The sequence below is a fragment of the Dama dama genome, chromosome 18 (genome assembly GCF_033118175.1).
Source record: "Dama dama isolate Ldn47 chromosome 18, ASM3311817v1, whole genome shotgun sequence".
Lineage (NCBI taxonomy): Eukaryota > Metazoa > Chordata > Mammalia > Artiodactyla > Cervidae > Dama > Dama dama.
The window spans coordinates 77505046-77532627 of NC_083698.1; the positions used below are offsets into that span (position 1 = coordinate 77505046).

The 27582-nt window shown below is 40.5% G+C and overlaps 1 protein-coding gene across 5 annotated transcripts in view; it reads right to left on the minus strand.

Moving 5' to 3' along the window:
- Positions 1 to 282: 282 nt before the first annotated feature.
- RALA (RAS like proto-oncogene A) overlaps positions 283 to 27582 on the minus strand; it is a 68881-nt gene continuing 41581 nt past the window's right edge. For 4 of the 5 annotated variants that reach the window (XM_061165668.1, XM_061165669.1, XM_061165666.1 and 1 more), the window contains 4 exons: positions 11866 to 12018; positions 9500 to 9708; positions 5723 to 5897; positions 283 to 2252 (listed from right to left, as the gene is read on the minus strand). In XM_061165668.1, the coding sequence (XP_061021651.1) occupies positions 2130 to 2252; positions 5723 to 5897; positions 9500 to 9708; positions 11866 to 11979 (621 nt within the window). In that variant the 5' untranslated portion in view covers positions 11980 to 12018 and the 3' untranslated portion in view covers positions 283 to 2129. Of the gene's footprint in view, positions 2253 to 5172; positions 5204 to 5722; positions 5898 to 9499; positions 9709 to 11865; positions 12019 to 27582 lie in introns of all 5 variants that reach the window. The other variant, XM_061165670.1, reaches the window with a different exon arrangement.

The following is a 27582-nucleotide window of genomic DNA, read 5'->3' on the forward strand; positions in this document are numbered from 1 at the left end:
AGTCGAGTAGTATTCGAAAAGTAAAGTACAATGGAGGACTCTGGTGACAGCAGAAGAGTGCCTTCCATGCAACTGTGCAGGTGGGGCTCTGCCATTTCTGAGCCCTGCTTAAACCTGAGTAATGATGGTCCTGAGACCGAGGACATCTGGTACAGGATTCTTCTCACACAGAAGTCCCTAAACTGATAGCTCAAAAGACTGAGGTGTTTTCAAGTCTCTGGTAAGGATGCCCAGGTTGAATTTTACATGTTCCATTGTAAACATCAAGTAACACCACAAACATTTAAAAAAAGAAAGTTTATTGGTCTTTAAATGGCTCAAATTGCAAATAAACCAGTCGGGTAGTGGCATCAGCCTAAGACATGTGATGCGTCTTTGTCATTTGGCTTCATAGCACCTCAGTACCCAGGAGAGGAAAGGTCTCAAAGCACAGTCACAACGTTAGTGGTTAGGACCCCTGGTTAAACGAGACAGCAACAAGTACACGTGGAGATTGCTGGGCCCGCGGGGCTGCGCTTACATGGGGAGCTTTAATTCTGCACACGGCATAGCCTATGGAAAATACGAAATGAAAGATGTACATCTCAAACCCTTTAAGGACACATATTTAACATGACAAGCTGGATGTAGTATCTAAAGAGTTCAGTTCCTAAGTAGCCTATTTGTGTTAGCTTTACATACACATCTGTTACCTGGAATGCCTGAACACATCTTTGACTTGCTGAAATTAAGACTGAGCATAAAGAAAGTAAAACTTTATTGAAACAACTGCCTTAGTCCCATTCCAAAGAAAAGAAAAATCTGATAGTGGTATATCTCCCATTGAAATTATGTCCCTTCAGTGGGCATGCCGTACAACGGGGACACAGCCTACTGTTTGGGGGCAAACATGTTTTCTGCACTATCCTCAGGTTTGGCTGTTCGATGTTAACTTTAGGAAAATGTAACTACAGTGTTCTTCATTATGAACACAGACTACAAACACTCCTAGTAACTCCCGCACAGCCAAACTGCAACCTCAGGAATACAAATTTAGAAGTTAACAGATGGCAAGCACAACTACTTTCCCGAAGTGGTCTAGTGCAAAACGCATTAGCACCGTGGACACTTTTCCTATGCCCTGCTCCAAAGAGATCAAAATCTTAACACATGCTCACCACTTGCATAAAAGGATTTCCAGGGATCAGCATCTTCAAGAATAAGGGTTCACTGAGACATACTGAATCCTCATAGTCTAAAATTATCTTACAAGTATATGCTGGTCCTTCATTTTTAAACTACCTTACAGTTAATTAAAAGCAATCAAGGGGCTCTGGAACTTCATTTTCAAGAACCAGAGTATGGCACACATTTTACATTTGGACAGACTCTAGCAGTTATTTCTTGAGCATCTTCTATACAAAAGTTGTCCTCCATCCCGACACGTATTCTCTCACCAGGACACGTGGGCAGTGGGCCCACGGCACCATGAGGATACAACCCAGAATGATGTAACCAGGTATCTTTCAGTTTCTAAATTAAGGCATATTAAAAAATTTCCATGTACAAGTTTACACCACTTTTCTAAGTTAATCACCAGGTAATTAATGCAGGTTCACAGATGAATTACTCTCAATTGAACTATATGCAACAATCATGCCAGTCACTTTTTCTTCTATATTTTGCATAACAATGGTTAAAAAAAAGTGGTACAGTTTAACTATCATGTTCACAATTGTCATTTTTTTTTTTCAAGGCAGTAGAAGACCAAGACATTTTAAAATGGTTATAAAATTTAAGCTTTATAATAAACCAGAGGAAGTGGCCTTTCCTCCCATTGCCCACCCCCATTCTCACCTCTCGAACAGTTCAAGAAAGACTGCCGGCAAAACACAAGCGCCCACGCTACATTCAGGACCGTGATAAATGTAGGCAATTATGAAATAAGTTGAACTTTGCTTCTTGGTGAAGCCACATTAATTTCTTTTTAAGTGAATTTGACTTTCAGTGCAGTTCCAATTCATGCTTTTAGAGATACATAACAATTTCCAAAATGTTAAAGTAATTTCAGTCAATTGAGCCTTCAATGGCAAAGCTTATAAATTATATTTATTAGTATGGTCAAGATAAGAAAGGAGTTTGGGCTCTGATTATAAAATGCAGCATCTTTCTCTGATTCTCTTGGCTAAACTTTTCCTCTTCTTTTTTCCATTCTTTTCTTTGCTGTCTTCCATCTTTCTGGCCCGAATTTCCCTCATTAAATCAAAAAATACCTACAGAGAAGAAAACAGAATAAAGCAAGTAGATAATATGTTCCTGCATCTCTGAATTACAGCAGTAAACATTGGGAGTAATATATGAATATTAAAGAGCTCTTATTTGGGGAATACAAAGACAGGAAAGCATATAACTAAAGTCTGCTTCTTCCAAGTACATTAAAAAAATGGGAAAACAGGAAGATTTTCTGAACTACACTTTCGGGTAAAATCTGCTTACATAATATAACCTAATCTTCCATCTGAATTTTCAAGATAAAAATAAAAAAGCACCGCAAGTGATAGCTCTGAAGATGTAACCCAGTGGATTACATTTGAGTAATTAATAATTAGCAAATATATTTTATCAATTACTATTTTAAAGTGATTTAATAAAATTTTCATTTATTAACCTTTCTTCAGCCCCATTTTTAAAAACAGCTGTGGAAAATGACTGCTTCCTTTAGTATTTTGATACCAGGCACTAGAAGATAACTGCTTGTTGCACAGTATTTTAGGATTTATCAATTTTTGTCTGTCTAGAAATTGGCAAATAATGGGAGATATTAGCATAATAATTTAAAAGCTCTTAGTGTAATAATTCAAAAGTTCAATATCACTAACAAATGTCTGTGCGTGCATGTGTGCTAAGTTGCTTCAGTTGTGTCCGACTCTGTGCAACTCTTTGGACTGTAGCCCACCAGGCTCCTCGGTCCATGGGATTCTCCAGGGACGCGTCTGAGGGCACAATGAGTTGGGCCTGAAGGATGTGGACTCACACTGTGGCTGAAGAGTTGTTGCACGTTACTTTTCTGCAGCCACTGAGGTGCTTGTGAAAAATGTATCTACCTGGTGGCAGCCACAGGTACTAGATTCTTGCATATCCCCGAGACACACATACATGTGTGCCTGTGTGCATGATGTGCTTCAAACACAGATGGCAGCAAACTACAGTTACTGCTACTGTTCTGTATTTCATTTCCTAATGCTGAAGATCAGCACATTTGGCTCTACCTTCATTTTTAAAAAATACTTATTTTTGGCCTGCTGGGTCTTCACTGCTGCTCGAAGTTTTCTCTAGTTGTGGTGAGTGGGGGCTACTCTTAGTTGCGGTGCACAGGCTTTTCTCATTGCAGTGGCTTCTCTTGTTGCAGGGCACAGGCTCCAGGTGTGTGGGCTTCAGCAGTTGCAGCACACAGGCTCAGTAGTTGTAGCACACAGGCTTACCTGCTCCGCGGCATAGTGAGATCTTCATGGTCTAGGGTTGAACCTGGGTCCCCTACACTGGGAGGCAGATTCTTATCAACTGTACCACCAGGGAAGTTATCTTCATTTCTTTTTAATGGCCGTACAATATTCCATCATATGGATGCTGCTGCTGCTGCTGCTAAGTCGCTTCAGTCGTGTCCGGCTCTGTGTGACCCCATAGACGGCAGCCCACCAGGCTCCCCCGTCCCTGGGATTCTCCAGGCAAGAACACTGGAGTGGGTTGCCATTTCCTTCTCCAATGCATGAAAGTGAAGTTGCTCAGTCATGTCCGACTCTTAGCAACCCCATGGACCACACAGCCTACCAGGCTCCTCCGTCCATGGGATTTTCCAGGCAAAGTACTGGAGTGGGGTGCCATTGCCTTCTCCATATATGGATGCACCAGCCTTTAAAATAGTCTGTTATTGGGCACTTGGATATGTCAAATCTTTTGTTTCTACAGATAATGCTTCAGTGATTACTGCTGAACATACTTATGCATTGATGTATGACTTTATATAAATTTTAGGACTTGAATTAGTGGGGCCATAATCTTGATAATCACCAAATTGCCCTTCCACAAACATATGAGCATTCCCTTCCCCTCCTCCCCACACTCCTGTCAACAGTATTATCACCAGTCTAGTTGCTTTATTCCCCAATGTAACAGGTAAAAAAAAGTCCTGTTTTTAAATTGCGCTTCCTATTATAAGTTAGACTAAGCCGCTTTTAAACTTTAAAAGCAATTTGTACTTCTTTCTACAAGGGTGTCTATATTTTTTGACTGTTTCCCATTGGGTTGCTGGTCTTTTTCTCACCCTCCTGTGATAACTGTGACAAGTTACATGACTGTACTTTCCCGGGGCCTCTGATGCCAGCAGGTGACACCAGAGGACTGCTGCAAGCCTCAGAGCTGGACACTACTGCTCACCTCTCCTCCCCACCCCCCCTTAGTTCAAATAGGTTTTAGTGTGTGTTCTACCATCTGCTCGAGATATTAAACAGGAGGAAACAAAGTATGTATATCCTAAGATACTGTTCTGTGGTGCCTTTCAAAACCATATACACACTGAATCTTAAACAATATTTCATTAGTATGTTAAAAAATATTTGCTGTAACTAGCAGAAACTGGTTTACTGAGTAGAACTCTTCTAGCATGTTGTAACAATATCCTGGACTTAGAGGAATCTGACTGTGTGACTGGAAAAAAAAAGTGAGCTTAAAATGACAATGTCTTCACACCTACAGTAAACAGGCAGAACGAACCTCTAAGCTTTCAACATCAGGATTTCTGGACCAGGGTTATGGATCTACAGACACAGCAGAGTAGTTCACCAACACCTGCGGACACCTAGGGCAGCGTTCCTTCAAGTGCGGTCCACCACCCCACCTGCACACCCAGGAGCTAACTAGATCTGCAAATTCTTAGGACCCACCCCAGAGCAAACGAATCCAAGTCTCTGGAGAAGACCCAGGAACCTAAGTTTATCAGGCTTTGTAGGCAATCCTTCTGCATGTTAGTTTTTGTGAGGCACTTGTAGGGCTGGGATACTCGGGGACTGAAAAGGCCTCCCTGGAAGGGCTCCCACCCAGAGCTGCTCCAGCCCCAGCAGCAGGCTTCCTGAACACGGACAGTGGTGTCGGGGGGTGGATGAACGGCACCCGGGAAGGCTCCAAGGTGTTCCTCACCTGGTCTCCAGGAAGGGCCAATCTGCACAATCTGCAAAGATGAGGGAAGAGGGCAGAGGAATTCTCTTTCCCCTGGGTGGAGAGGGGGGCGAGGGGGTGGAGATCAGAGGTGGAGAGTGGGGAGTGCAGCCGTGGTGACAGAGATTTCAAAGCCCTCTCCCTCGGGGCTCCTTCATCTTGGGAGCCACCTTCACTTGGGAGAACTTGAGTGGGGATGGGCAGGTGTCAGCTCTGAGATTCTCCAGCCAATCAGGAAAAAAAAAGGAAAAAAAAAAAGAGGGGGGATTCAGGTCAGGAATCTGGCCAGTGCTTTAAAAAAAGTACATCTGGCTGTGGTTGTCTCATGTTTTTATGCCCCTTGGGAACCTAAGGACAAGGTGAAGTCAAGAAAGTCCTAACACGGTGTACTTGAGAATTCAGGGCTGATAAACATCAACGTGTATTAAATCTCTCTGAAAGTCTCAACAGACTCTCTAGACACAGATGGAGCCGAGTTAAGCAAATCAACCTATTTCAACATGATGTCATGGTGAGGAGGGTCCCCTTTTACCTTGTCAACATTGGCCCGCGTCTTGGCAGATGTTTCCACATAGTTAACGTTCCACTGGTCGGCTCTGGTTTTCGCCTCTTCTACGGAAACCTGCCTTTTATCTTCCAAATCTGATTTGTTTCCAACGAGCAGAAATGGAACGTTCTCATCTTCTTTTACTCTTAAAATCTGCTCCCTTGGTAAGAGGAAATGAGCAAGAAATATCTCTGTGTGTTAAAATAACAAATAACACATGCAGGCATTTATTTATGCTTCTGAACAATGAGCTCATTTATTACATGGGAGGAAACCAGCAGCACGCCTTCCTTTATCTACTCTCAATCATTTGAGCTTCACATTCACTTCATTGATGGAGGAAAAATACACCAAAGAAGAGTACAAATATGGCAGTAGAGGCATGAAGTGAAAGTATCAAATGCAACTTCATTCTAAATGTCTTGTTTTTAAAACCTTTTTTACGTTTTGGCCAGGCTGCATGGCATGTGGGATCTTGGTTCCCCAACCAGGGATTGAACCCGCACCCCCTGCAGTGGAAGTGCAGAGTCTTAACTACTGGACTGTCAGGAAAGTCCCTCTAAAGGCTTTTTCAAAACAAACTCTTTATATTAGAATGATTTCAGATTTACAGAGAAGGTGTGAAGACAGGACAGAGTTCCTGTATGTCCCCACACCCAGTTTCCCCTGTTGTCAACACAATTTATCACAATTTATGAAGTACTACTGATACAAGTACACCTTGTTATACTGCAATTAGCTTTACTGTGCTTTGCAGATACTGCTTTCTCTTTTTTAACAGACTGAAGGTTTGCATCCCCCTGTGTCAAGCCAGTCCATCAGGGCCACTTTTCCAACAGCATTTGCTCACTCTGTGTCTCTGTGTCACATTTTGGTAATTCTCACAATATTTTAAACTTTTCCATTATCATTAAATTTGTTAGGGTGATCAGTGACCTTTGTGATGACTGTAATCATTACCGGCATTTTTGCTTAAAGTGATGCTCCCTTTGGAGTTTGAGAGACAATTATAAAATTTTAGAATAGAAAAGCATCTTTACAAACTGGTCAAGCCTCATTTTTATTTGAGGAAAGTGAGAACCACAAAAGGCAACAGGGTTTTCTAACATTTCTATTGAACACTTATAAGCACTCTAAGTTATATGTGGGCAACTGTGCCAAATGTGGGTATCAGGGATACTGAAATGGGTAAGAAATGGGTTCTGCTTCCAAGTGTTTTTACCTTGTCAGGAAAAACACACAGCATACAGAAATCTCAGTGTCAGAGTGTGGTGAGTGTGCTACTGGGGCTGTGCAAAGTATATCACAATCACCGATGAGGAAACAGTGGATTCTGCCTTCGTGATAGGAGGCCCAGGAAGGCTACATTTAGGAGCTGACAATTATCAGAGAAATGCAAATCAAAACTCTACTGATGTACCACCTCACACCAGTCAGAATGGCCATTATTAAAAAGTCTACAAATAGCAAATGCTGGAGAGGGTATGGAGAAACAGTCCTCCTCCTACACTATTGGTGGGAATGTAAATTTGTGCAGTCATTGTGGAAAACTGTATGGAAGGTCCTCAGAAAACTAAGAACTACCACATGATCCAGCAACCCCACTCCTAGACATGTATCCAGACAAAACTCTAATTCAAAAAGATACATGTGCCCCCGTGTTCTTAGCAGCACTAGTCGCAATAGCAAAGACACAGAAATGGCCTAAATGTCCATCAACAGATGAGTGAATGCATAACGAAGATATGGTGCCGATAAAATGGAATACTACTCAGCCATAAGAAAGAATGAAATAATGCCATTTGCAGCAACGTGGATGCAACTAGAGATGATCATACCACGTGAAGCAAGTCAGAAAGAGAAATACCATATGATATCACTTATGTATGGAATCTAAAATATGACATAAATGAATCTATCTATGGAAAAAGACTTAGACACAGTCTAAGAGAGGCTTAGGGTTGCCAAGGAGGAATGGGTTGGGGGAGTTTGGGATTAGCAGATGTAAACTATTACATATAAAATGGATATACAACCAGGTCCCATTGTATAGCGCAGAGAACTACATTCAATAACCTATGACAAACCATAATGGAAAATATAAAAAAATAATTAGGTATGTAAAACTGAATCACTCTGCTGTAGAGCTGAAATTAACATGTCATTGTAAATCAACTATACTTCAATAAAAGATTTTTAAAAATCAACTACAATAAAAAAAAAAGAGGAGCTGACATTGCTCTATACTTTGCAGGTCAGATCATGTGGAGCGCCTACTCTTCTATTACCATTCAGACCACCTCAAAAATGGCTTTCCTACTCCTGGTCAGTTACCAGGAACATTTTTTATTTATGGGAAGGGCAACACATTGGAGGTAGGACAAGAGGGTAATGAATGATTCATTTATTTTCTGTAATAGCAACAGCCCAAGACTTTTTCTCTTGGCGTAAAAATACCTCATTCCCTTGAGATACCATTCTGGCTTTGGTGACTATGGTGACAAAATGTATTCCATTACTTAGAACAGAATCTGCTACAGAATAAGCACTCAAATATTTTTTCAAAGAATGAATAAGCACTGACTGGTAACTTTCAATATGTCTCCCAGGGTTACAAGTTACCAGAATCTGCCACTCTTTGCACTTTATCATGGACAAAAACTTCTTCCTTACAGAAACCAGCAAACTTAATTTTACAAATAAATTTACATTTCCTAAGTTTCTCAGTGACATGCTTTTCTACAAAGAAGCTTCTCTTAGAATCTTTTGCGTTCTTGGGACTTTCATCTATACATGAAGAGGAATGCTTTGTGTAAGCACTGGTTCAGTTTCCTGCCCAAACACTAGGGATGACGTCCTTCCTCATCTTTGGAAATCTTTGTGATCCTTCAAGGTTATCTATCTCTTGAAGGCCTCCAACTCCTCTCATCCCCTGGATCCCCTGTAACAGTCACTGTCCATATCTTCTTTATCACTAACTGACACTGGGTCTCACGCCTTATTCAACAGGCTGTGTGAATGTTGAAAACAGAGGATATATTATATGCTTCTTTTGCACCTGCCCCCCAACACCAAAGCAGATCATGTGTATCTAAATAAAAATACATAAAGAATATTTGTTTTTGTGCATGCTGTATTTATGACACTACTCTAAGAACTTATTTATGCTGTATTTTTCTTATGTATAGAGAGAACACCTCTCCCCTTTATCACTTCCCCAATCCCCTGTCCCAAATCAAGTGGAGGACGGACTTCGATTAAACAAACAGTAAATAAGATATTAAAAAGATTGTATAACAAGGCAGTGTGTGTATCTATGGTGGTATTATTTCCACTAAAAGTTCAGTGTGTGTTTGAGGAGGATGGCGACGTGCCTGCTGGGCACGACACAGGCGCTGAGACACGCGTGACTAACACAGACAGACTCAAAATCTGGGTCAGAGAGCCGTGACGTGATCCAGGCATCTGCTTTCACGGCAGCAGCGGTACTGTACTCCAAAGGGAAACACTTCAGGAACACACAAGGAGACTCTGCGTGCGCGGGCTGTCACACTCCGGCTGCGCCGCAGCTGGCGCTGGCAGAGCCGGCGGGAGGCGAGGGCCGGGAGGTGAGCGCGAGCGCACGGAGGACAGCCAGGCTGAGGTCAGAGAGGGGCTCAGCACAGCGCGAGGGAAGGGCGGCCAGGTCAAGAGCCTCCAGCCGCCCACTCGCTGCCGAGGAGGCCGCTGTTCGCAGTGTCGCGACACGGCGCCCTGACGTACCTGAAGTCGGCTGTGGCTGCGAAGGACTCCATTTCAGTAATGGAGAAGACACAGAGGAAGCCCTCGCCGCTGCGGAAGTAGTTGTCCCTGATGGCCGCGTAGTCCTCCTGCCCGGCTGTATCCAGGATGTCAATCTGCACTTCCTCCCCGTCCAGCACCACCTTCTTCCGATAGCTGTCGGCCTTGGTCGGCTCGTAGTCCTCCACAAACTGGGAATGAGGGAAAGCACTTCCATTTCTAAATCACCTTTACTTTTCAAAGTTCCTTATTTTGAAATACAGATTCCACGAAGGTGCCAAAATAGTACTGAGAGGCCACATGTAGCCTTCATTAAATTTTCCCTAGTGGTAAAAGCTACATTTGTTTAAATTTCCATCATAGACAATTCAGAGGTCTTTTCTTTTATAAAAAGTGGAGGTTGAACAGCTCTAGGCGATTGAAAGCTTGAAAACCATGACTCTTCTCTTCCTTAAAACACTATATCTGCAAAAACTATTACATAGGTATTTTATCAAATGTTCTTAAATCCTTTTTTGTGACTCCAAATATAAATTTTCATGTTAGAATTGTAGAAAATGACTTCAAAGTCAATATTTAGGTAAGTATTGAAAGCATGGTTAAATCTTTTCTTTCTCCAAAATGAACCGAGGCAAAAAAGTGACTTATACTACTCTGTAGAATGTCAAATCTTGAACTCTGAGATTTCTCCCCTGTCTTCCCACTTTTAAAAATAGCATAATTAAACCACTTTACAATTGTACTTCTAACTTTTATTCTCTAAATCTCACTTTGATAGTTTTGATTAGAGTAACATTGTTGGTGTGTGTGTATATATATATATACACACTTACTTTTGTGGGCTTTTAATTAGTTCCTATAAATACTTATCTGATATTTTCTTATTTATTTGCTCAATGTCTAAATCCCCATACTAGAATTTAACCCCTGGGGGCAGGGACCTTGACCAGTCTATTCATCAATGTCTCCTCAAAGCCTCGAAGAGTGTCTGGTACATGGAGACACTCAACAAGTATTTACTGAGAAACCAAACACAGTGTATTTGTAACTGTAAAAGATATAGAACATTCTACCATAATTACAGGCTATTATTTCACAAATGTCAAGTATTTATAAACATTTATAAATATTTAATGGATATATTCAGTTATCGTATCTGATAATATTATGAATATTAAATGAAAGCTTAATCATTCATCAAACATCAGACATACGAACATTCTTACTTTTGACTGCCTTACTATCAAGAAGGGGACTGATTTAAGGATTAATTTAAAGAAAAGCAGCTATTCAGGTGACTATTATGAAGAACAGAACTGAACAGATAAATTAGCAATTCCATTTAAAATACCATTTTAATTTTCCCCCTCCAAATTGTTTATCATAAGCAGGACAACTTCAGGATTTAAGAGTTCTGTGTGAGAAGAAATTAATACAATATTGTAAACCAACTAAATAAAAAAATTTTTAAAGTTCTCTGTGTATGGAAGAAATGCTGATGAGCAGGCAATGAAAAGAGACACTGGGTGATAAAAATCTGCAGGATATTTTTCTCAGAAGACCAGGTTTAACACTGAGTTCCTCATCAGAGGTCACTCTGAGTGGGCAGGTTGGGTAACTTCTGTTTTCTCATCTGTAAAATGAGCATACCACTACCTACCACACAAGACTGTTGTGAGAACCAGGTAAGAAAGAGTAACCATAAATCCTTACTTCTATTTGGGAGGAAGAAGAATTGAGGAAAAATGCTTAAATTTGATTAGCAACTCAAATCATTTAGCCTTAATAACAATGCTCTATGGAAAAAATACATTGCTGTATATAGGCTGAGACCTTAACTCTGGGGCCATAAAGTCTAATACAAATACATGCACACAAATCTGTAACCTGTTAAGTTATTTTATTTCAGGGACACAGCCTTCACCTGCTTAGTGGTGAGTGTAGTACCAGGCCAAATATATAATAAATGATTTTTTCATTGAGTTATTAAAGGATACCTTATATATGTTAACCTCAAGTCTCAATCAGGTACTATATCTACCAGTTCTATTAATTCAAGGTGGGTCTCACTATTAAGACACTAAAAAAAGTCACATATTGCTCAGAGATAGGTACTGTTCTCACTTTTGTTCTGTTTTTTAAAAGCATAACGTTTTTAAGGACCTTGAACTCTCAACTTTGTAAATCAAGCTGTATACAAATGTTGACTCTGAATTTAAAACCAGGAAAAAAATGATCAGTGGCTTTCAAAGATTCAAGGAATCCATCCAAACCACAACCAAAACTAAGCTAGAGAAATACTCTGTGCAAGCCCCAACTTTGACATCCATGATGCCATCGGCACTTACCTCATCATACATGAACTGCAGAGTCAGCGCAGACTTGCCCACACCACCGCTGCCCACCATGATGACTTTGTGTAAGGCCAAAGAATTCTGACCCTTGGGCTTATTCGCAGCCATCTCGTGTCACAGAGTTTTCACCAAAGGATTAAGAAGAATCTAAAAAGAATGAAAGAACAAGTAATGCTCAATACATTCTTTGTCAGAATTCCAGTGTATGAAAGAGACAGGCTTCAAGTTACTAGTTCCTTAGGCTTCAAGTTACTAGTTCCCATTCTGCTATGATTTTAAACAGATGGCAAATGAAGTATGCTCATTTGTGGGAAGAACCACTTATCAGAAAACACCATGGCAATAAGACAAGTGTATGACTCAAGGGCATTTATCTTATAATAGTTTTCAGTAATGAGCTTGCTGACTGAAAGCGAAAACTTCCCAGGGCAACCACACTCTGACAGTAATGGAGTACTGGCTGTAAGAGAGTATGGTCACACAGATTACAAAGCAGGCTGAACGATCACTTTGTTTCCACATCAATCTCTGTTGGCAATAATTAAAGAGACGTTTCTTCTAACTTCAGTAAGAAACAACTGACCAAAAAAAAAAAAAGAAGAGAGAGAAAAGAAATCTTATTCTGACAACTTGGAAGTTGAAGTATAAGTAGAATCTAACACTGTGCACCCCAGCTCCCGAGGATCATGTTACTGGAACATCTGTATATACTGTGATGGGATGGGTAACCTAACTTAAATACATGAATCTAGCATGCCCTCACTTTCCTTAGAACACGCATTTGTTTACTAGATTTATGTGCTCAATGTGGAAAGACCAGTTTCCCCCAGGAGCTAGCTGGAGTGGTGATGCACGCTAATGGTACCCAGTTACCTTTGGTCATGGTACCAGTCCTTAGAAAAAGAGGCAGTGAGGTCAGAGCAAACATGAAGTCTGTGTGGAGGCCCGTGCAAGACTTTTTGTTTTTAGAGGTTGGAGGGGGCGGTTCCTTCTTTAGAGGTTAGAGGTACCTTCTCAGCATCTCTGACTTGTTTCGGTCACAGCATACCTTTCACAAGCTGCAACTCACAGAACACCCCTCACACTGCCCACTTCTCCATCTCATGCTCATTCATCTCTCCCAGTTTGGCTGCATCAGACCCACACTGGTCTCTCTTGATTCTTCACGTGCTCTTCTCTGCCTCCTGGCTTTTATCATGCCGTTTCCCCCACTTGGCTAACTCCTCTCAGTTTTGAGGTTTCAGCTTACCTGAAACTCTCCACCTAAACTAGGCTCTCCCCTGCTCTGTGCTCACATGGTACATGATACCTTTCCTTCATAACCATTACCACGAGCTGGAACTGCTCAAGTGTGTTCTTCCTAATATAGGTATTCTTCCTAAAATACTGGAAGCAACTTGAATATGGGTGCTGTGTCTGCTGGTTTACTTGACTTGGCAACATCAGTACATGTATGTCAAAGGAACAAATAAATGTTGGAGTCTGACTTAACCTGGGGAGTGCTTTGGATGGTACTGGTATAAAGCAGTTACTGCTACTAGAGATTCCATCACAAGTTCCGGTGAGGACAGTCAGCTTTGGGTTTGTGCTCCACACACTGGTTGTGCAGGGCACCCAAGAGCTGGATGTTGCTCAGGCCGCCCCAGAAATCATGCCCATTTGCCTATCTGCCCAATATAGAAAAGTCTTAAGGAAAAAAAAAATCCCAAATCTTGCTATCCATATAACAATAGGAGTAAGTTGAGACATATTTGAGAGAGTCACAGCATACCTTTCACAAGCTGCAACTTGTGAGCATAACTGAGATCACACTATATACACAATTTTTGATCCTATTATTCTTATGTCATAAACATTTTTTAGTAGAGGCAACCCAAACTGTGAAGTGTATGATAAGGAATCCACATTTGAAGGTTAGTAGTTCAATTTAACTCAATAAACAAGGATTGAGTCCCTCTTTTTCCTGGACACCAAGGACAAAATGATTACCACTGCTCAGAAACAGTGAAAATTAACAGTGTACTTCAGATAAGCAGAAGTCTAAAAGACACCTCATCTAAGAAAGCTTATGGAGCATGCTGTTGCTGGCATTCCTAATAAAGGCAGGAAATGACTTACTTCTCACTCTTATGATCTTTACTTGCTGGCAGCTGTAATCACTTCATGGCTACGTAACTACCATTTTATTTTTAAAACAGTTCTACCATAAGAGCTGAGGGTGTTACCGTATCAATTAATATTCTAAGAGTTGAGTATGTATGCTTTTAAAGCAAAAAATTAGTTAGCAGTTACACCAACTGGGTTAAAACATTTTCTCTTTCAGAAAAATTAACAATTCAGTCTGTGACTTAGAAAGTGCAAAGATTCCCAAAGACAGTTTCCCAAAGTGCAAACATTCCTCAGTAACTATGAGGTGCAGATCCACTACTTTTAAGAGGCTATCCAGGAAAAGATCCCACCAAGGAGACACTCCTCAGCCCCAATTAAAAAACCTGGCTTTCCACAACTCAGGTCCCAATCTCTGGTCTAGATGTTGGAACCTAAGACAACACACATAGAAATAAGACTCTTCCACTGGTGCTAAGTGCAATGGAGAACACAGAGGCACTGGGATAGAGACAGTGGGGACAGGCTACTTTAACCAGGATGACCAAGGGTGAGTCCTGTGATGAGGCAGCATTTGAGCTGAGATCTGAATTTTATAAAGAAACCAGCCAGCTCTGAGGGAAAAGCACTCTAGACACAGGGAAAGACAAGTACAGAGGCCCAAGACAGCAAAGGGTTTGCCCCATTTTAGGGGCTGGACGAAGGCCAGAGTGGACGGCGTCCGTGAGTATCAGGGAACGTAAACGGGAGGTGAGACAGAGAGGGAGCAGAGACTAAATCATAAAAAGCCTTGAAGACCATGGAAAGGTGTTTGAGTTTGATTGTAACTGTAATGGGAAGACTCTGGAGAGGGTGTAAGCAAGACTGTGACATAATTTCATCCATTTTAAAAAAGATTACCATGGCTGGTGTGTGGAGAATGAATGGAAGAGGTGCAAGGGCTGAAAGCACGGGACTCTCTCCCACAGGCCATGACTAAGTTTGGCAGATGGAGGCTGCCAGTGATCTTGGGAAGAGTCATTTCATCACTGAGATAGAAACCACAGCCTGAATGGGGTGGGTTGAAGAGAAAACAGAAGGTGAAGAGACGAACTTTGAAGACTAATGGAGAAACAGGGCCATAGATGAACATAGATTTTAGTGTGGGTTGCTTCTTAAATATTCTTAAGGGATGTTTATATGACAATCATCTAAAAGAGGCAGAAACTAATGATGAAGAAGAGACAGCGCCTCTAGGAGCAAAGTGACTCTATGAGTTGTAGACCAGAGGAGTAGGGACCCCGGACACACAAGAGCAGGGACACTGCCTCCTCTGTAACAGATGTGGTGGTGAAGCAAGACGTACAGGCTGCAGGTAGGTCTGGCTGTTTATTTAACTGCATCTGTATTTCCTCAATGAAATATGATTCACAGAGCAATTTAGTGAGGCAGTTGGAATTCAAAAGTAAGCCTGTCTAGATAAGATCAACGGAACACTGATCAGGATATACAGAAATAGATCCAAGTACAGACTATAGTTTAGCGTGTAATAAAGGTGGCACTTCAGGTGGACAGTGGGGGAGGGAAGCACAGAGGGTAATTCACATGGTAATGGGACAACTGGTGAGCTATCTGGGGAAAAAAACCCAAAACTGTTAAGTGTATCCGAGGTTTAAATGACACAGTGAAATCACAAAAGCACCAGAAAAAAAAACCTCACAAAATTTGTCTTATAATCTTAGAATGGGAAAGGCATAAAGTACTATCTAAAACCCAAGTCATAACATAACTTTGAGCTTCCCGGTGACTCAGATGGTAAAGCGTCTGCCTGCAATGAGGGAGACCCGGGTTCGATCCCTGGGTTGGGAAGATCTCCTGGAGAAGGAAATGGCAACCCACTCCAGTATTCTTGTCTGGAGAATCCCACAGATGGGGGAGCCTGGTAGGCTACAGTCCATGGGGTTACAAAGAGCTGGACACGACTGAGCATAACTTTGATAAATTTTACTACTTAGAACAATTTCTTTGTGGCAAAAACTTCTATAAGCAGAATGAAAAGATAAACTGAGGCAAATATTTTGTGATCCATTTCAAAGATGAGGTAATTTCTCGATATAAAAAGTTACTACAAATAAAATCAACAATAAGATACAAATGGCTCTAGTAGGTTCAACCTTGCTTATAAAAGAAATACAAATAAGATTAGATGGGGACTCAATTGTTTTACCCATCAGATTGCTATCAATATGTTTGCAAGGACCAGTAAACTATTGCCTCCTTGGTCGACTTTTTGTATGGTCTGTGGCTAAGAATGGCTTTATGTTTTTAAAGGGCTGTAAACAAAAGAAAACTAAGAAGAACATGCAACAGAGAACGTATGTGGACGGCAAGTCTAAATAACCTTTTCTTTCCCCTCATCTACAGAAAAAGCTTGTTCCTTCCTGGCAGACAAACAGGCACATTCCTTCTCTGCAGTGGAAGCATAAACTGGAAACACAAACTAATTAGTGACCACAGAAAAAGTCTGTGTTGCTGTTGTTTAGTTGCTAAGTTGTGGCCAACTCTTCTGTGACCCCATGGACTACAGCTTGCCAGCTCCTCTGTCCATGGGATTTCCCAGGCAAGAATACTGGAGTGGGTTGCCATTTCCTCCTTCAGGGAACTTTCTGACCCAGGGATTGAACCTGTGTCTCCTTCATTGGCAGGCAAGCTGTTTACCACTGAGTCACAGAAAAACAGATGCTCTTTACCCACTGATATGGAGGGAGCCAAAACATATTGGTAAAGTGAAAAAAATAAGATACAGAACAATACACCTTGTAAGCAATGAACTGCATAAAAAGATGAGAAAAAGGGGATTTAGAAGTTCACTTGTTTATCTACCCGAAAGAATATAAAAAATGGTAACACAGGGTTGCCTGTGAGGATGGAAACTAAGTCACTGGTGAACAGACTTGGGATAATGGTGTTTGGCTAACCAACATTTTGATTTTTGTATAATGTGAACATACGGCTTGTTTTTTAAAATTAAAATTAGTCATACAATAAACTAATAACGTAAATCTGCTTATTTCCCGCATCCACTTGGTAAAAGTATTATTAACTACTTTCCTGGCACACTAAACAAACTAGGAATTAGAGAACTGAACCTGAATTTTAACTTCTTTGAGAAGTTAGACCTCTCATGGAGAAATACGACTTCTCCATGTATGTGTACGCATTTGTGCTTTCCCTCTGCAAGTAAAGAGTTAGGGATCCCTGAACTGCAAATTGTTTGATTTGGTTTCTCAATTATTTTCTACCTCCCACTGTTAAAAATTTTTTTTTAATTACACAACTGCCTCCTCCCTGTCACCTTTGGGGTAACATTTCATCCCCGTGACTTATTTTTTTACTGCAAGTGTGTACCTTTTAATCCCCTTCACTGTTTGCTCCCTCACCCCAATCCTGGCAACCACCAATCTGTTCGCTGTATCTACAAGCTTGGTTTTGTTTTTTTTAGATCTCACATATAAGTGAAATCCTATAGTATTTATCTTTCTCTGACTTATTTCATTAGCATAATGCCCTCAAGGTCCATCCATGTCACAAATGGCAAGATTTCATTTTTTTTTGACGGCTGAGTAATATATTACATTGTACATATATGCCACACTTTCTTCAACCATTAATATGCTGATAGACGCTAAGGTTGCTTCCATGTCTTGGCTACTGTCAGTAATGCTGCAATGAATGAGGGGGTGCATATATCTTTTGAGTTAAGTGTTTTCATTTCGTTTGGAGAAATACCCAGAAGTGGACTTGCTGGATCATATGGCAGTTCGAGTTGGTCAGATGGCATCACCAGCTTGAATGACATGAGTCTGAGCCAGCTCTGGGAGTTGGTGATGGACAGGGAAGCCTGGCGTGCTGCAGTCCATGGGGTCACAAAGAGTCAGACACTACTGAACGATTGAACGGACGGCAGTTCTATTTTTAAAAAGTGATGTCCCAGAACAATACTGTAGAATCTATGGTTACCGGTGGCCTTCAAGTTTTCAACCTTACTGCATTTCTCTGCTTCACCCAGAAGCTAGATACCTACACCATGCTCACAATGTTGATTTAAATGATAAATTATATGATTTTTTCCCCTCCCTCTTTCCTTCCCATCCTCCATTAACAAATACACTCAGTGCTTGCCTTATTAAAATACATAAGGCACAGTTCTAGGGACTGAGGATGTGAAGCTGAATTCCACAGGCCTAGGTCCCTGCTCTCCTATGTTTAGTTAACAGGTACCCATATTGTCTTAAGGGGCTTCCAGGTAGCATGGTGGTGAAGAATCCACCTGCCACTGAAGAAGACACAAGAGACGTGGGTTTGATCCCTGGGTTGGGACGATCCCCTGGAGTAGAAGATGGCTACCAACTCTAGTGTTTTTGCCTGGGAAATTTCATGGACAGAGGAGCCTGGTGGGCTACAGTCATGGGGTCGCAAAGAATTGGACAGGACTGAGCAATTGGGCACATACACATATACCGAATTAAGTTTCCTGTCACTGTAACAAATACCACACATTTATAGGGGGTTCTTTTGGACTCCAAAATCACTGCAGATGGTGACTGCAGCCGTGAAATTAAGATGCTTGCTCCTTGGAAGAAAAATTATGATTATGACCAACAGAGACAGCATATTAAAAAGCAGAGACATTATTTTGCCAACAAAGGTCTGTCTAGTCAGGGCTATGGGTTTTCCAGTAGTCATGTATGGATGTGAGAGTTGGACTATAAAGAAAGCTGAGCACTGAAGAATTGATGCTTTTGACCTGTGGTGTTGGAGAAGACTCTTGAGAGTCCCTTGGACTGCAAGGAGATCCAATCAGTCCATCCTAAAGGAGATCAGTCCTGGGTGTTCATTGGTAGGACTGATGTTGAAGCTGAAACTCCAATAATTTGGCCACCTGCTATGAAGAACTGACTCACTGGAAGACCCTGATGTTGGGAAAGATTGAAGGCAGGAGGAGAAGGGGATTACAGAGGATGAGATAGTTGGATGGCATCACCCACTCAATGGACATGAGTTTGAGTAAGCTTCAGGAGTTGGTGATGGGCAGGGAGCCCAGCACCCCTGGCATGCTGCGGTCCACGGGGTCACAAAGAGTCGGACGCAACTGAGCAAGTGAACTGAAAACAATACAAAATTTATCATCTTAAGAGCTCCTGTTGTCAGAAGTCCAAAATGAATTTTCAGAGGCTAAATTCAACGTGTCAGTAGGGCAGGTTCCTTCTGGAGCCTCCAGAGGCGAATCTGCTCTTTACCGCTTCTACTTCTAGGGACTGGCTTTCCTTGGCTCCTGGCTGCATCACCACCACCTCTGCTTCTGCGGTCATGCAGCCTTCTCCTTCACTGCAGTCAAATCTTCCTCTGCCTCCCTCTTACAGGCAGACTCGTGATGAGACTTGTGATTACATTTAAGGCCCCCAAGGATAATCCAGAAAATCATCCCCAAACCCTTAACTTCATCACACCTGTACCCTTTGCCACAGGAGTTAATAGTCAAAGGTTATGGGGACCATGGGTATCTTGTGGTTGGGTTATGATTCACCCTGCCACACCAGTACGAAGTCGGTCACAGCGCTTCAGACCACAGATCTCCAACAGAAACGCTAAGGTCTCACTTTATGAAAATTTCTAAGAAGTGATCAACCTAGTTCTCCAATAAGGAATACTCTACCAAGTAAGGTCTTAAACAATCCTCCTTGTCCACTAAAAACAATAAGCCCAATGATCTTTTTATTTCCAGAGTTCATTACCACCTTTTTAAGACTTTCAAAATAGAGACACTTATCATTAGACTTTAGTTTAATAAAACCATTAGATGGTAGAAGTTATTACTGAGAGATTCTTTGTTAAAAAGAGATTAAATGAAACATCTCTTTCCCCTCCAATTTGAATAGCCCATGAAAGGCTATGATCATGGAAGTTCAGTTCCGAGCAAATCATTACAAACCATTACTAAGCGTAAGTAAGTAGAGGCCAAATTAGTGACTCATCCTCCAAGTGAAAAGTGGTTCATACAGACAACTTACAAATGACAATCCCTATCTGCATTAAGAATAGCTGCTCAATAAAGAAATTTACTAGAAAATAAACAATTGAGTACTTGACCAAGAAAGCAAGATACACAATTCTAATTTGAAAGGGATTTGAGTCTATTCAGGTTTATTACTGGATCAGATACAGATAGTATCACTGGTGTATTTTTTCAACCATTTAAAGAACATGTCTTATTAATACAATTTAATATTTCAGAACATACAGAAAGCCTCCAAATTCTTTTTTGAGAGCTAGTTAAACATTGATGTAAAGTTCCTAACAAAGAGAGACTAAAGGAAAAGCAGACTGGTGATCTATAATGCAAATATGATGCAAAAAATCTAAATAAAAAATGTTAGAATCCAGCACATTAAAAGAATAAAAGTAACCAGGTGGGATTCAACCAGAAAAACAAAGATGTCTTTACATTTCAGAAAATCAATCTAATTCTTTATATTAATAGAAAAGTCATAGATTATATGATCTGGAATGATATCTGATAAAACTCAAAGTCCACTGCTTATACCAATGATGCTTTCATAGTGAGGCCAAAAGAATCAACTGAAAAATTACTACAAATGAGAAATTTCAAAGGTAAATGGTTACATAATCAATACATTATGTGAAAAATAAATTTCTTTTCAAATAAGCAGTTAGAATATATAATGGAAGGCTCAATTTACAACAAGACTCTTAAGAACGCATAACTAAGAATAAAATGAACAAACTGTAAGATATTCATGAAGACAATAATAATACTTAGGTAACAGAAAGGGTGACTTTATGAAGATAAATGAAAGTAGATCCTGGTCTTGGGACAAGAAGATCGTATATTGGTAAAGGGACAAAACTCTAGTAAGAAAGACTTAATTTCTAATATATAAAAATTACTTCACAATGAAAAAATTTTTGACCATTGAGTCAAGAGACAAAGGACCTGACTTAGGAGTCATCTGAACTATCTCCTAGCTTTCTTTGCCCTTAAATTTGTGAAGATAATTTCTGATGTTAAAAGCTGACTTTAACATTTTCTTTTAAGGCAAGCTGATTACATACAATAACACTGCCCCTTTTATGAGCTTTGATAAACATATACAGCCATGGAACACCACCACAATCTAAGACACACGCCATTTCTATCACCCCGGAAGGTTTACCTCTTCGCAGTCAGTTTCCTATGATCACTCCATCCCATGGCAGCCACTGATCTTAGTTCCTATTTTCCAGAATGTTATATATAAATGGATCATATTGTACACAGTCTTTTGTGCCTGTTTCTTCCACCCAGCTAAGGCTTTTGAGATATAGTCATACTGTTACACGTATAGGTAGGATGTGATTCCCCCCCCCCCTTTTTTTAAACTGTTGGATAGTATTCCATTGTCTGCAAGTAGCATAATTTATCAATTCACATTTATTCAGGGAGTTTCTATTTTTAAAATGTTATGAATAAAGAAGCTATAAACAGAGGTGTACCGGTCTTTGTATACCTATAAGCTTTCATTTCTCTGGGAATACTTAGGAGTGGGATTGCTAAACTGTATGGTACGTAAATGTATGAGATTTCCAGTTGCTCCCCATCCTGGTACAGTCACAGCCACAGGCTTTTCATGTTAAGTGGTCTACTGGATGTGTAGTAGTAATTACATTGTGGTTTTAATTTGCATTTTCCTAATGACTAATCATGTTGGGCATCTTTCAGTGTGGTTACTTGCTATTTTATGTCCTTGGAGTTAAAATCTTTTGCCCATTTTTAAAAATTGGGTTTTTTTTTTTAAGTGATTCATAAGAGTTCTTTGGATATTCTGGAATCAAACCTTTTACCAGAAACATTATCTTGAAAGTATTTCTCCCAGTCTGTGGCTTATCTTTACATTTTCTTAATATGTTTTCTGGAGAGTAAGAAGCTTTTAATTTTGATGAAGTCCAATTTATCAATTTTCTGTGTTTCATGTTTTGGGGGTCCCAATCTTTGACAATTTTTAAATAGCAAAGACGCTACTATATTTTGAATATTTATAAACAAAATCTTATTACTTAGTTATTATTAAAAAGAGAAAATGGAAGCACATCCAAGTGAAACATAATGTAAGTAGTAACTGATACCCTGAACTCTTAGAAGGTCCTACTTTATTTTAAGGTATTTGATCAGCTCAAAAGAAGCAACAAAGTCAGAAAGTCCCTGAGGCAATGTTTTACTTCCGAAATGTAATAACTTAATATTTTCCAACAATCCAAACTGCACTGAATAAGAACACAAAATTATAACAAAGACTGAACTAAAAAAAAATTACATTCTGTTAAGGGTTAAGATGACTTAACAATTTGCCTTGTCTGCATAATAAATTTATTTATCTGACTTGCCAGACATGTTGTCAGACATCAAAGCACAGACTCAAATTCATGGGAAGGCTTGAAATTACTTTATTTCCTTCGATCTCAGTTTGTTTGTAAAACTAAGGTTAAGATGAATAGCACCTGTAAGATGTCTAAATACACATCATTTAAGTATGGGTAATGTAAACATTCAGGCATCTTTTTAGAAGGCCCTACTTTTATATGCCAGGTATATTCAGCCCCCCGTCAGTATTATTACCAGCAGCACAGAGGCAAAGCCCTCACCACAGTTAAGACTAACAAAAAGTGTCTAGAGCTCAGGAGAAAGTCACAACTAAGCTGACACTTGAAAGACAAAGCATCAGCAGATGAGCTGAACTTTGGGGATGGTGGTGAGAGATGAAGCTCTAAGTAAAACTGACTAAATACAGAAGTTTACATGCCAGTAATTTAGTTTTTTTCCTCAGTGATAAAGAATCTGCCTGCAATCCAGGGTTTGATCCCTGGATCGGGAAGATCCCCTGGAGAAGGAAATGGCAACCCACTCAGTCTTCTTGCCTGGAGAATCCCACAGACAGAGGAACCTGGTGGGCGACAGTCCACACGGTCACAAAGAGTCAGACACGGCTGAAGCGACTGAGCATGCGTGCACTCAGAACCACCAGCTCTTCAGTCCAAGAGCACAACTCGGAAGGCAGGACAGCGGCAAGGCTACAGGGCAACGGTGACTCGAGTCTGGGCCAGGGAGGAGACGGGGATGGATATGAGACGTTAAGATAAAAAACATCAATCAAATCTGGGGACAGATCAAATGCGAGGGGTGAAGGGACAATTCAATCCAAAGTACCCAACTTCCCTTTTAAGGCTAGAGTTGATTGGGGTAAGGAAAGGAAGAGAAACAAGTGGCCTTTTTAGGGGAGTGGGGGTGTGTGAAAAGAGCTGGTGCTAGAAAATGATGGAAATCGATACTGACCTTTTAACAGATCAAAATATTTTAAAAGAAGAATCTAAGTATAGCCTAAGTATAAGAAGTTTTCTTACTCCAGCCCCAGAGGTTTTGCTACCATACTATGACGTGATTTCAGCAATGCTGAGAAATAAGGAACAGGGTGGAACCTGAAAGGTGGAAGAGAAAGACTGACAAACTATTATTTGCAGCTATTTTAACATTTGTCTTTGAACCCCTAAATGTGTTTTAAAAATAAGATTATGTAGAAACATTTAATAATTATTAATTATAAAGAATACATGTTTTGCTTCTGCATTCCTAGGCTAACTATGGCAAGATACAGAACAATGATCTTGAGTTCTGAACCAGGTATTTTACCTATTTGAAAATTCAATACATGTTATTTACTGAACTTAAGAACTACAAAATTAGACGAATAGTCAAAGCCTAAATTTAATAGAAGAAAAAAGTATGATTTATGCAATTTATACCTGCTTTAGATTCTACTGCATCTGAACTATAAATTAGGTGTGTAACTACTGCTATTTTGAATTTCTCAGATATATTTATAAACCTGATATTGGCTATGAAAACTCTTCTGATTAAAAAAGTGGAACCAGAAAAAAATAATTGAATTACCCATGTCTTAAGGATCCAACTTAAAAATAAATAGGGCATTTGATTAACTGAATGACATTAAAGTGTAAGTTGCTCAGTCATGTCTGACTCTTTGCAACCCCATGGACATAGTCTGCCAGGCTCTTCTGGCCATTGAATTCTTCATACAAGAATGCTGGAGTGGGTAGCCATTCCCTTCTCCAGGGGATCTTCCCAACCCAGGGATCGAACCAAGGTCTCCTACACTGCAGGCAGATTCTTTACCGTCTGAGCCCCATATCAAGCTACATAGTAGAAGAAATACTGACAAAAAGTTTTAGCAGTAAACAGTTGTTAGCAAATGAAATACTTTAGAAGAATCTAAGTATGGCCTCTGGTTTACATGAAGACACCTGTCAGTGCCCACTTTGGGATGCATGTTTCATTAAGTTATTAGCTTTCTCTTTGTATAGTGGCTTCCCTGATCTTTTGGTTTGCTTTTGGATTTCCTTTCTGTTTCTTCTTCTTATGCCCATTTTCTGAGTGAACATATATTTATTAAGGACCAGATACTGTGCTAGGCATTGGGAGGGGCTGGTGGGTGGGTATACAGATGAGCCAGTCAGAATCCCTGACTTCAAGATCTTACAATAAGTGACAGATGTGGGGGGAAGATGTTACTAAGTTGCAACACACAAGTTTGCCCTTTGCATCTCTTTCCACTTAAGTCACTTGCTTTTTCTATGTTCTTTTGGTTAACCTTATAGCTGCCATTTTTATTTTTTAATTTAATTTAATCCCATCAATGTATAGATGTAGAAAGTCTACTTAAAAACTCTTATATAAGACATTATGGTTGTTTAGAGTTCTTCTAAATGGATAACCATCTATTTATTTCTACATTTAAAATACTTTCCATGAGGCATATTTTAAGGAACTGTATGAGTTAATGGATTGTTTAAGGTTTATCAGATATACTGTCCAATGCTTTTCAAAAGTGTTATACAATCATTCACAACATTCCTATTAGGAATGAACATTCTTTTTAAAAATCTGCTAATTATATAATGGGGGAATGATCTGTTTCTAATTACACCTTTGATTACATGATGAGGGTGATCATTTTTTCCATGTTCTTATGAATTTTGTGAATCATATCCTTTACTCATCAGGCAATAGTATCTCATATTACACTTTTTATTCTTTCACATCACCCCTGGCTAGGCTTTCTTTCCTCTTGTTTCCCAGTTCACTGTAGCAGGTTTCTTCTGTTGCTGGGTAGATCTGCTACCATGACAGATCAGCAGAGGTAACAGAATCTATGTTCACTGGCATTTTAGTGGAAACGCCTTACTTCAGGGTTCATGGGCAAGAAACAGGTTGACAGGTAGGATCTTTTTCCAAATATCAAAATAAGGAGGGTATTATCTGGGGCACTAGCTCGTGCATCAGAACTCCTAGTCCTCCTCAGGCTGAGAGTTTAAAAACAAGGTTTTTTGAAAGTAGATTTCCAAAATCAGCGTGGTAACCAATGTTGTGCAATCTTTGCATGGGTTGGGTGAGTGGGCAGCATATCCAATTAGCTCTTAATATATCCTCTTTTACTTACTACCATGTCCTAGCATCTCTTCCACTCTCCGCTGCTACAGACTCAAGCTGGAAGTCCCTTCAGGAGTCTGTGGGGAGAGAGACTGCACTGGCAGCTTCCCTCACGGCTCTGCTTCTCTGGGGCTTTCTCCACTCTGGTTCATCCACCAGCACCATCTGTCTTCTGTCTTCTGGAACCTGCAAAGTGTCTGCTTTGCTGATGGTCACTCCATCTGTTCCCACTCTCAGTTATGGATTTACAAATTTCTGCCTGTAAATTTCTCCCCTCTGTCATTTCACAGTGAGTTGGGGCTACAGAGGAGTAGGACACACTAGTTTAGTCTGCTGGCCTTCCCTGTAAATGAGTTAAAACTCAGAGCTGACTTGATTTGGACTCCTCAAATATTCCAAATTTTAAAACTATGAAAAGCTGTATTAAAGACATCTAATTATAAGAATTATAAGAATGTTCATACTACCCTACAATTATGCTCATTTCACATACTAGTAAGGTAATGCTCAAGATACTTCAAGCTAGGCTTCAAAAGTACGTGAACCAAGAATTTCTAGATGTACTAGCTGGGTTTAGGAAAGGCAGAGGAAACAGAGATAAAATCATCAACATCTGTTGGATCACAGAAAAAGGGAATTCCAGAAAAATATCTACTTCTGCTTCATTGACTATGCTACAGCCTTTGACTGTGTGTAGTACTTAAGACACTCAGTCGTGTCCAACTCTTTGCGACACCACGGACTGCAGCCCACTAGGCTCCTCTGTCCATGGGGATTCTCCTGGCAAGAATACTGGAGTGGGTTGCCATGCCCTCCTCCAGGGGATCTTCCAAACCCAGGGATCGAACCCAGGTCTCCTGCACTGTAGGTGGATTCTTTACTGAGCCCCCAGGGAAGCCCCAAAGATACAGGCTGCAGATCGGTGGTGGTGGTTTAGTCACTAAGTTGTGTCTGACTCTTTGACCGCATGGACTGTAGCCTGCCAGGCTCCTCTGTGCATGGGATTCTACAGACAAAACTACTAGAGTGGGTTGCCATTTCCTTCTCCAGGGGAATCTTCCTGATCCAGGAATCAAACCCAGGTCTCCTGCACTGCAGGCAGATTCTTGACTGTGTAGATCACAAAAACTGTGGAAAATTCTTAAAGAGATGGGAATCCCATACCACCTTACCTGTCTCCTGAGAAACCTGTATGCAGGACAACAAGTAACAGTTAAACCAGACATGGAACAACAGACTGGTTCAAAATTGGGAAAGGAGTACATCAAAGCTCCACTACATTGTCACCCTGATTATTTAACTTATATGCAGAGTACATCATAAGAATGCCAGGCTGGATGACTCACAAGCTGGAATCAAGATTTCCAGGAGAAACAACAACCTCAGATATGCAGATGATACCACTCTAATGGCAGAAAGAAAAACTAAGATGATGGCATCTGGTCCCATCACTTCATGGCAAACAGAAGGGGGAAAAGTGGAAAGGGACAGACTTCATTTCCTTGAGCTCCAAAATTACTGTGGATGGTAACTGCAGCCAGGAAGTTAAAAGATTCTTGCTCCTCAGAGAAAAGCTATGACAAACCTAGGCAGCATATAAAAAAGCAGAGACATCACTTTGCCAACAAACGTCCACAGAGTCAAAACTATGGTTTTTCCACTAGTCATGTATGGCTGTGAGAGTTGGACCATAAAGAGGCTGAGTGCCAAAGAACAGATGCTTTCGAGTTGTGGTGCTGGAAAAGATTCCTGAGAGTTCCCTGGACAGCAAGGAGATCAAACCAGTCACTAAAATGTTCACTAGAAGAACTGATGCTGAAGCTGATGCTCCAATACTTTGGCCACCTAATGCGAAGAACTGACTCACTGGAAACGACCCTGATGCTTAGAAAGATTGAGGGTAGGAGAAAAAGGGGGTGACAGAGGATGAGATGGTTGGCTGGTATCAATGGACAGGAGTCTGAACAAACTCCAGGTGATAGTGAAGGACAGGGAAGTCTGGCGTACTGCAGCTCAGGGGTTGCAACGAGTTGGACAGGACTTAGCTACTGAAAAACAACAATTGC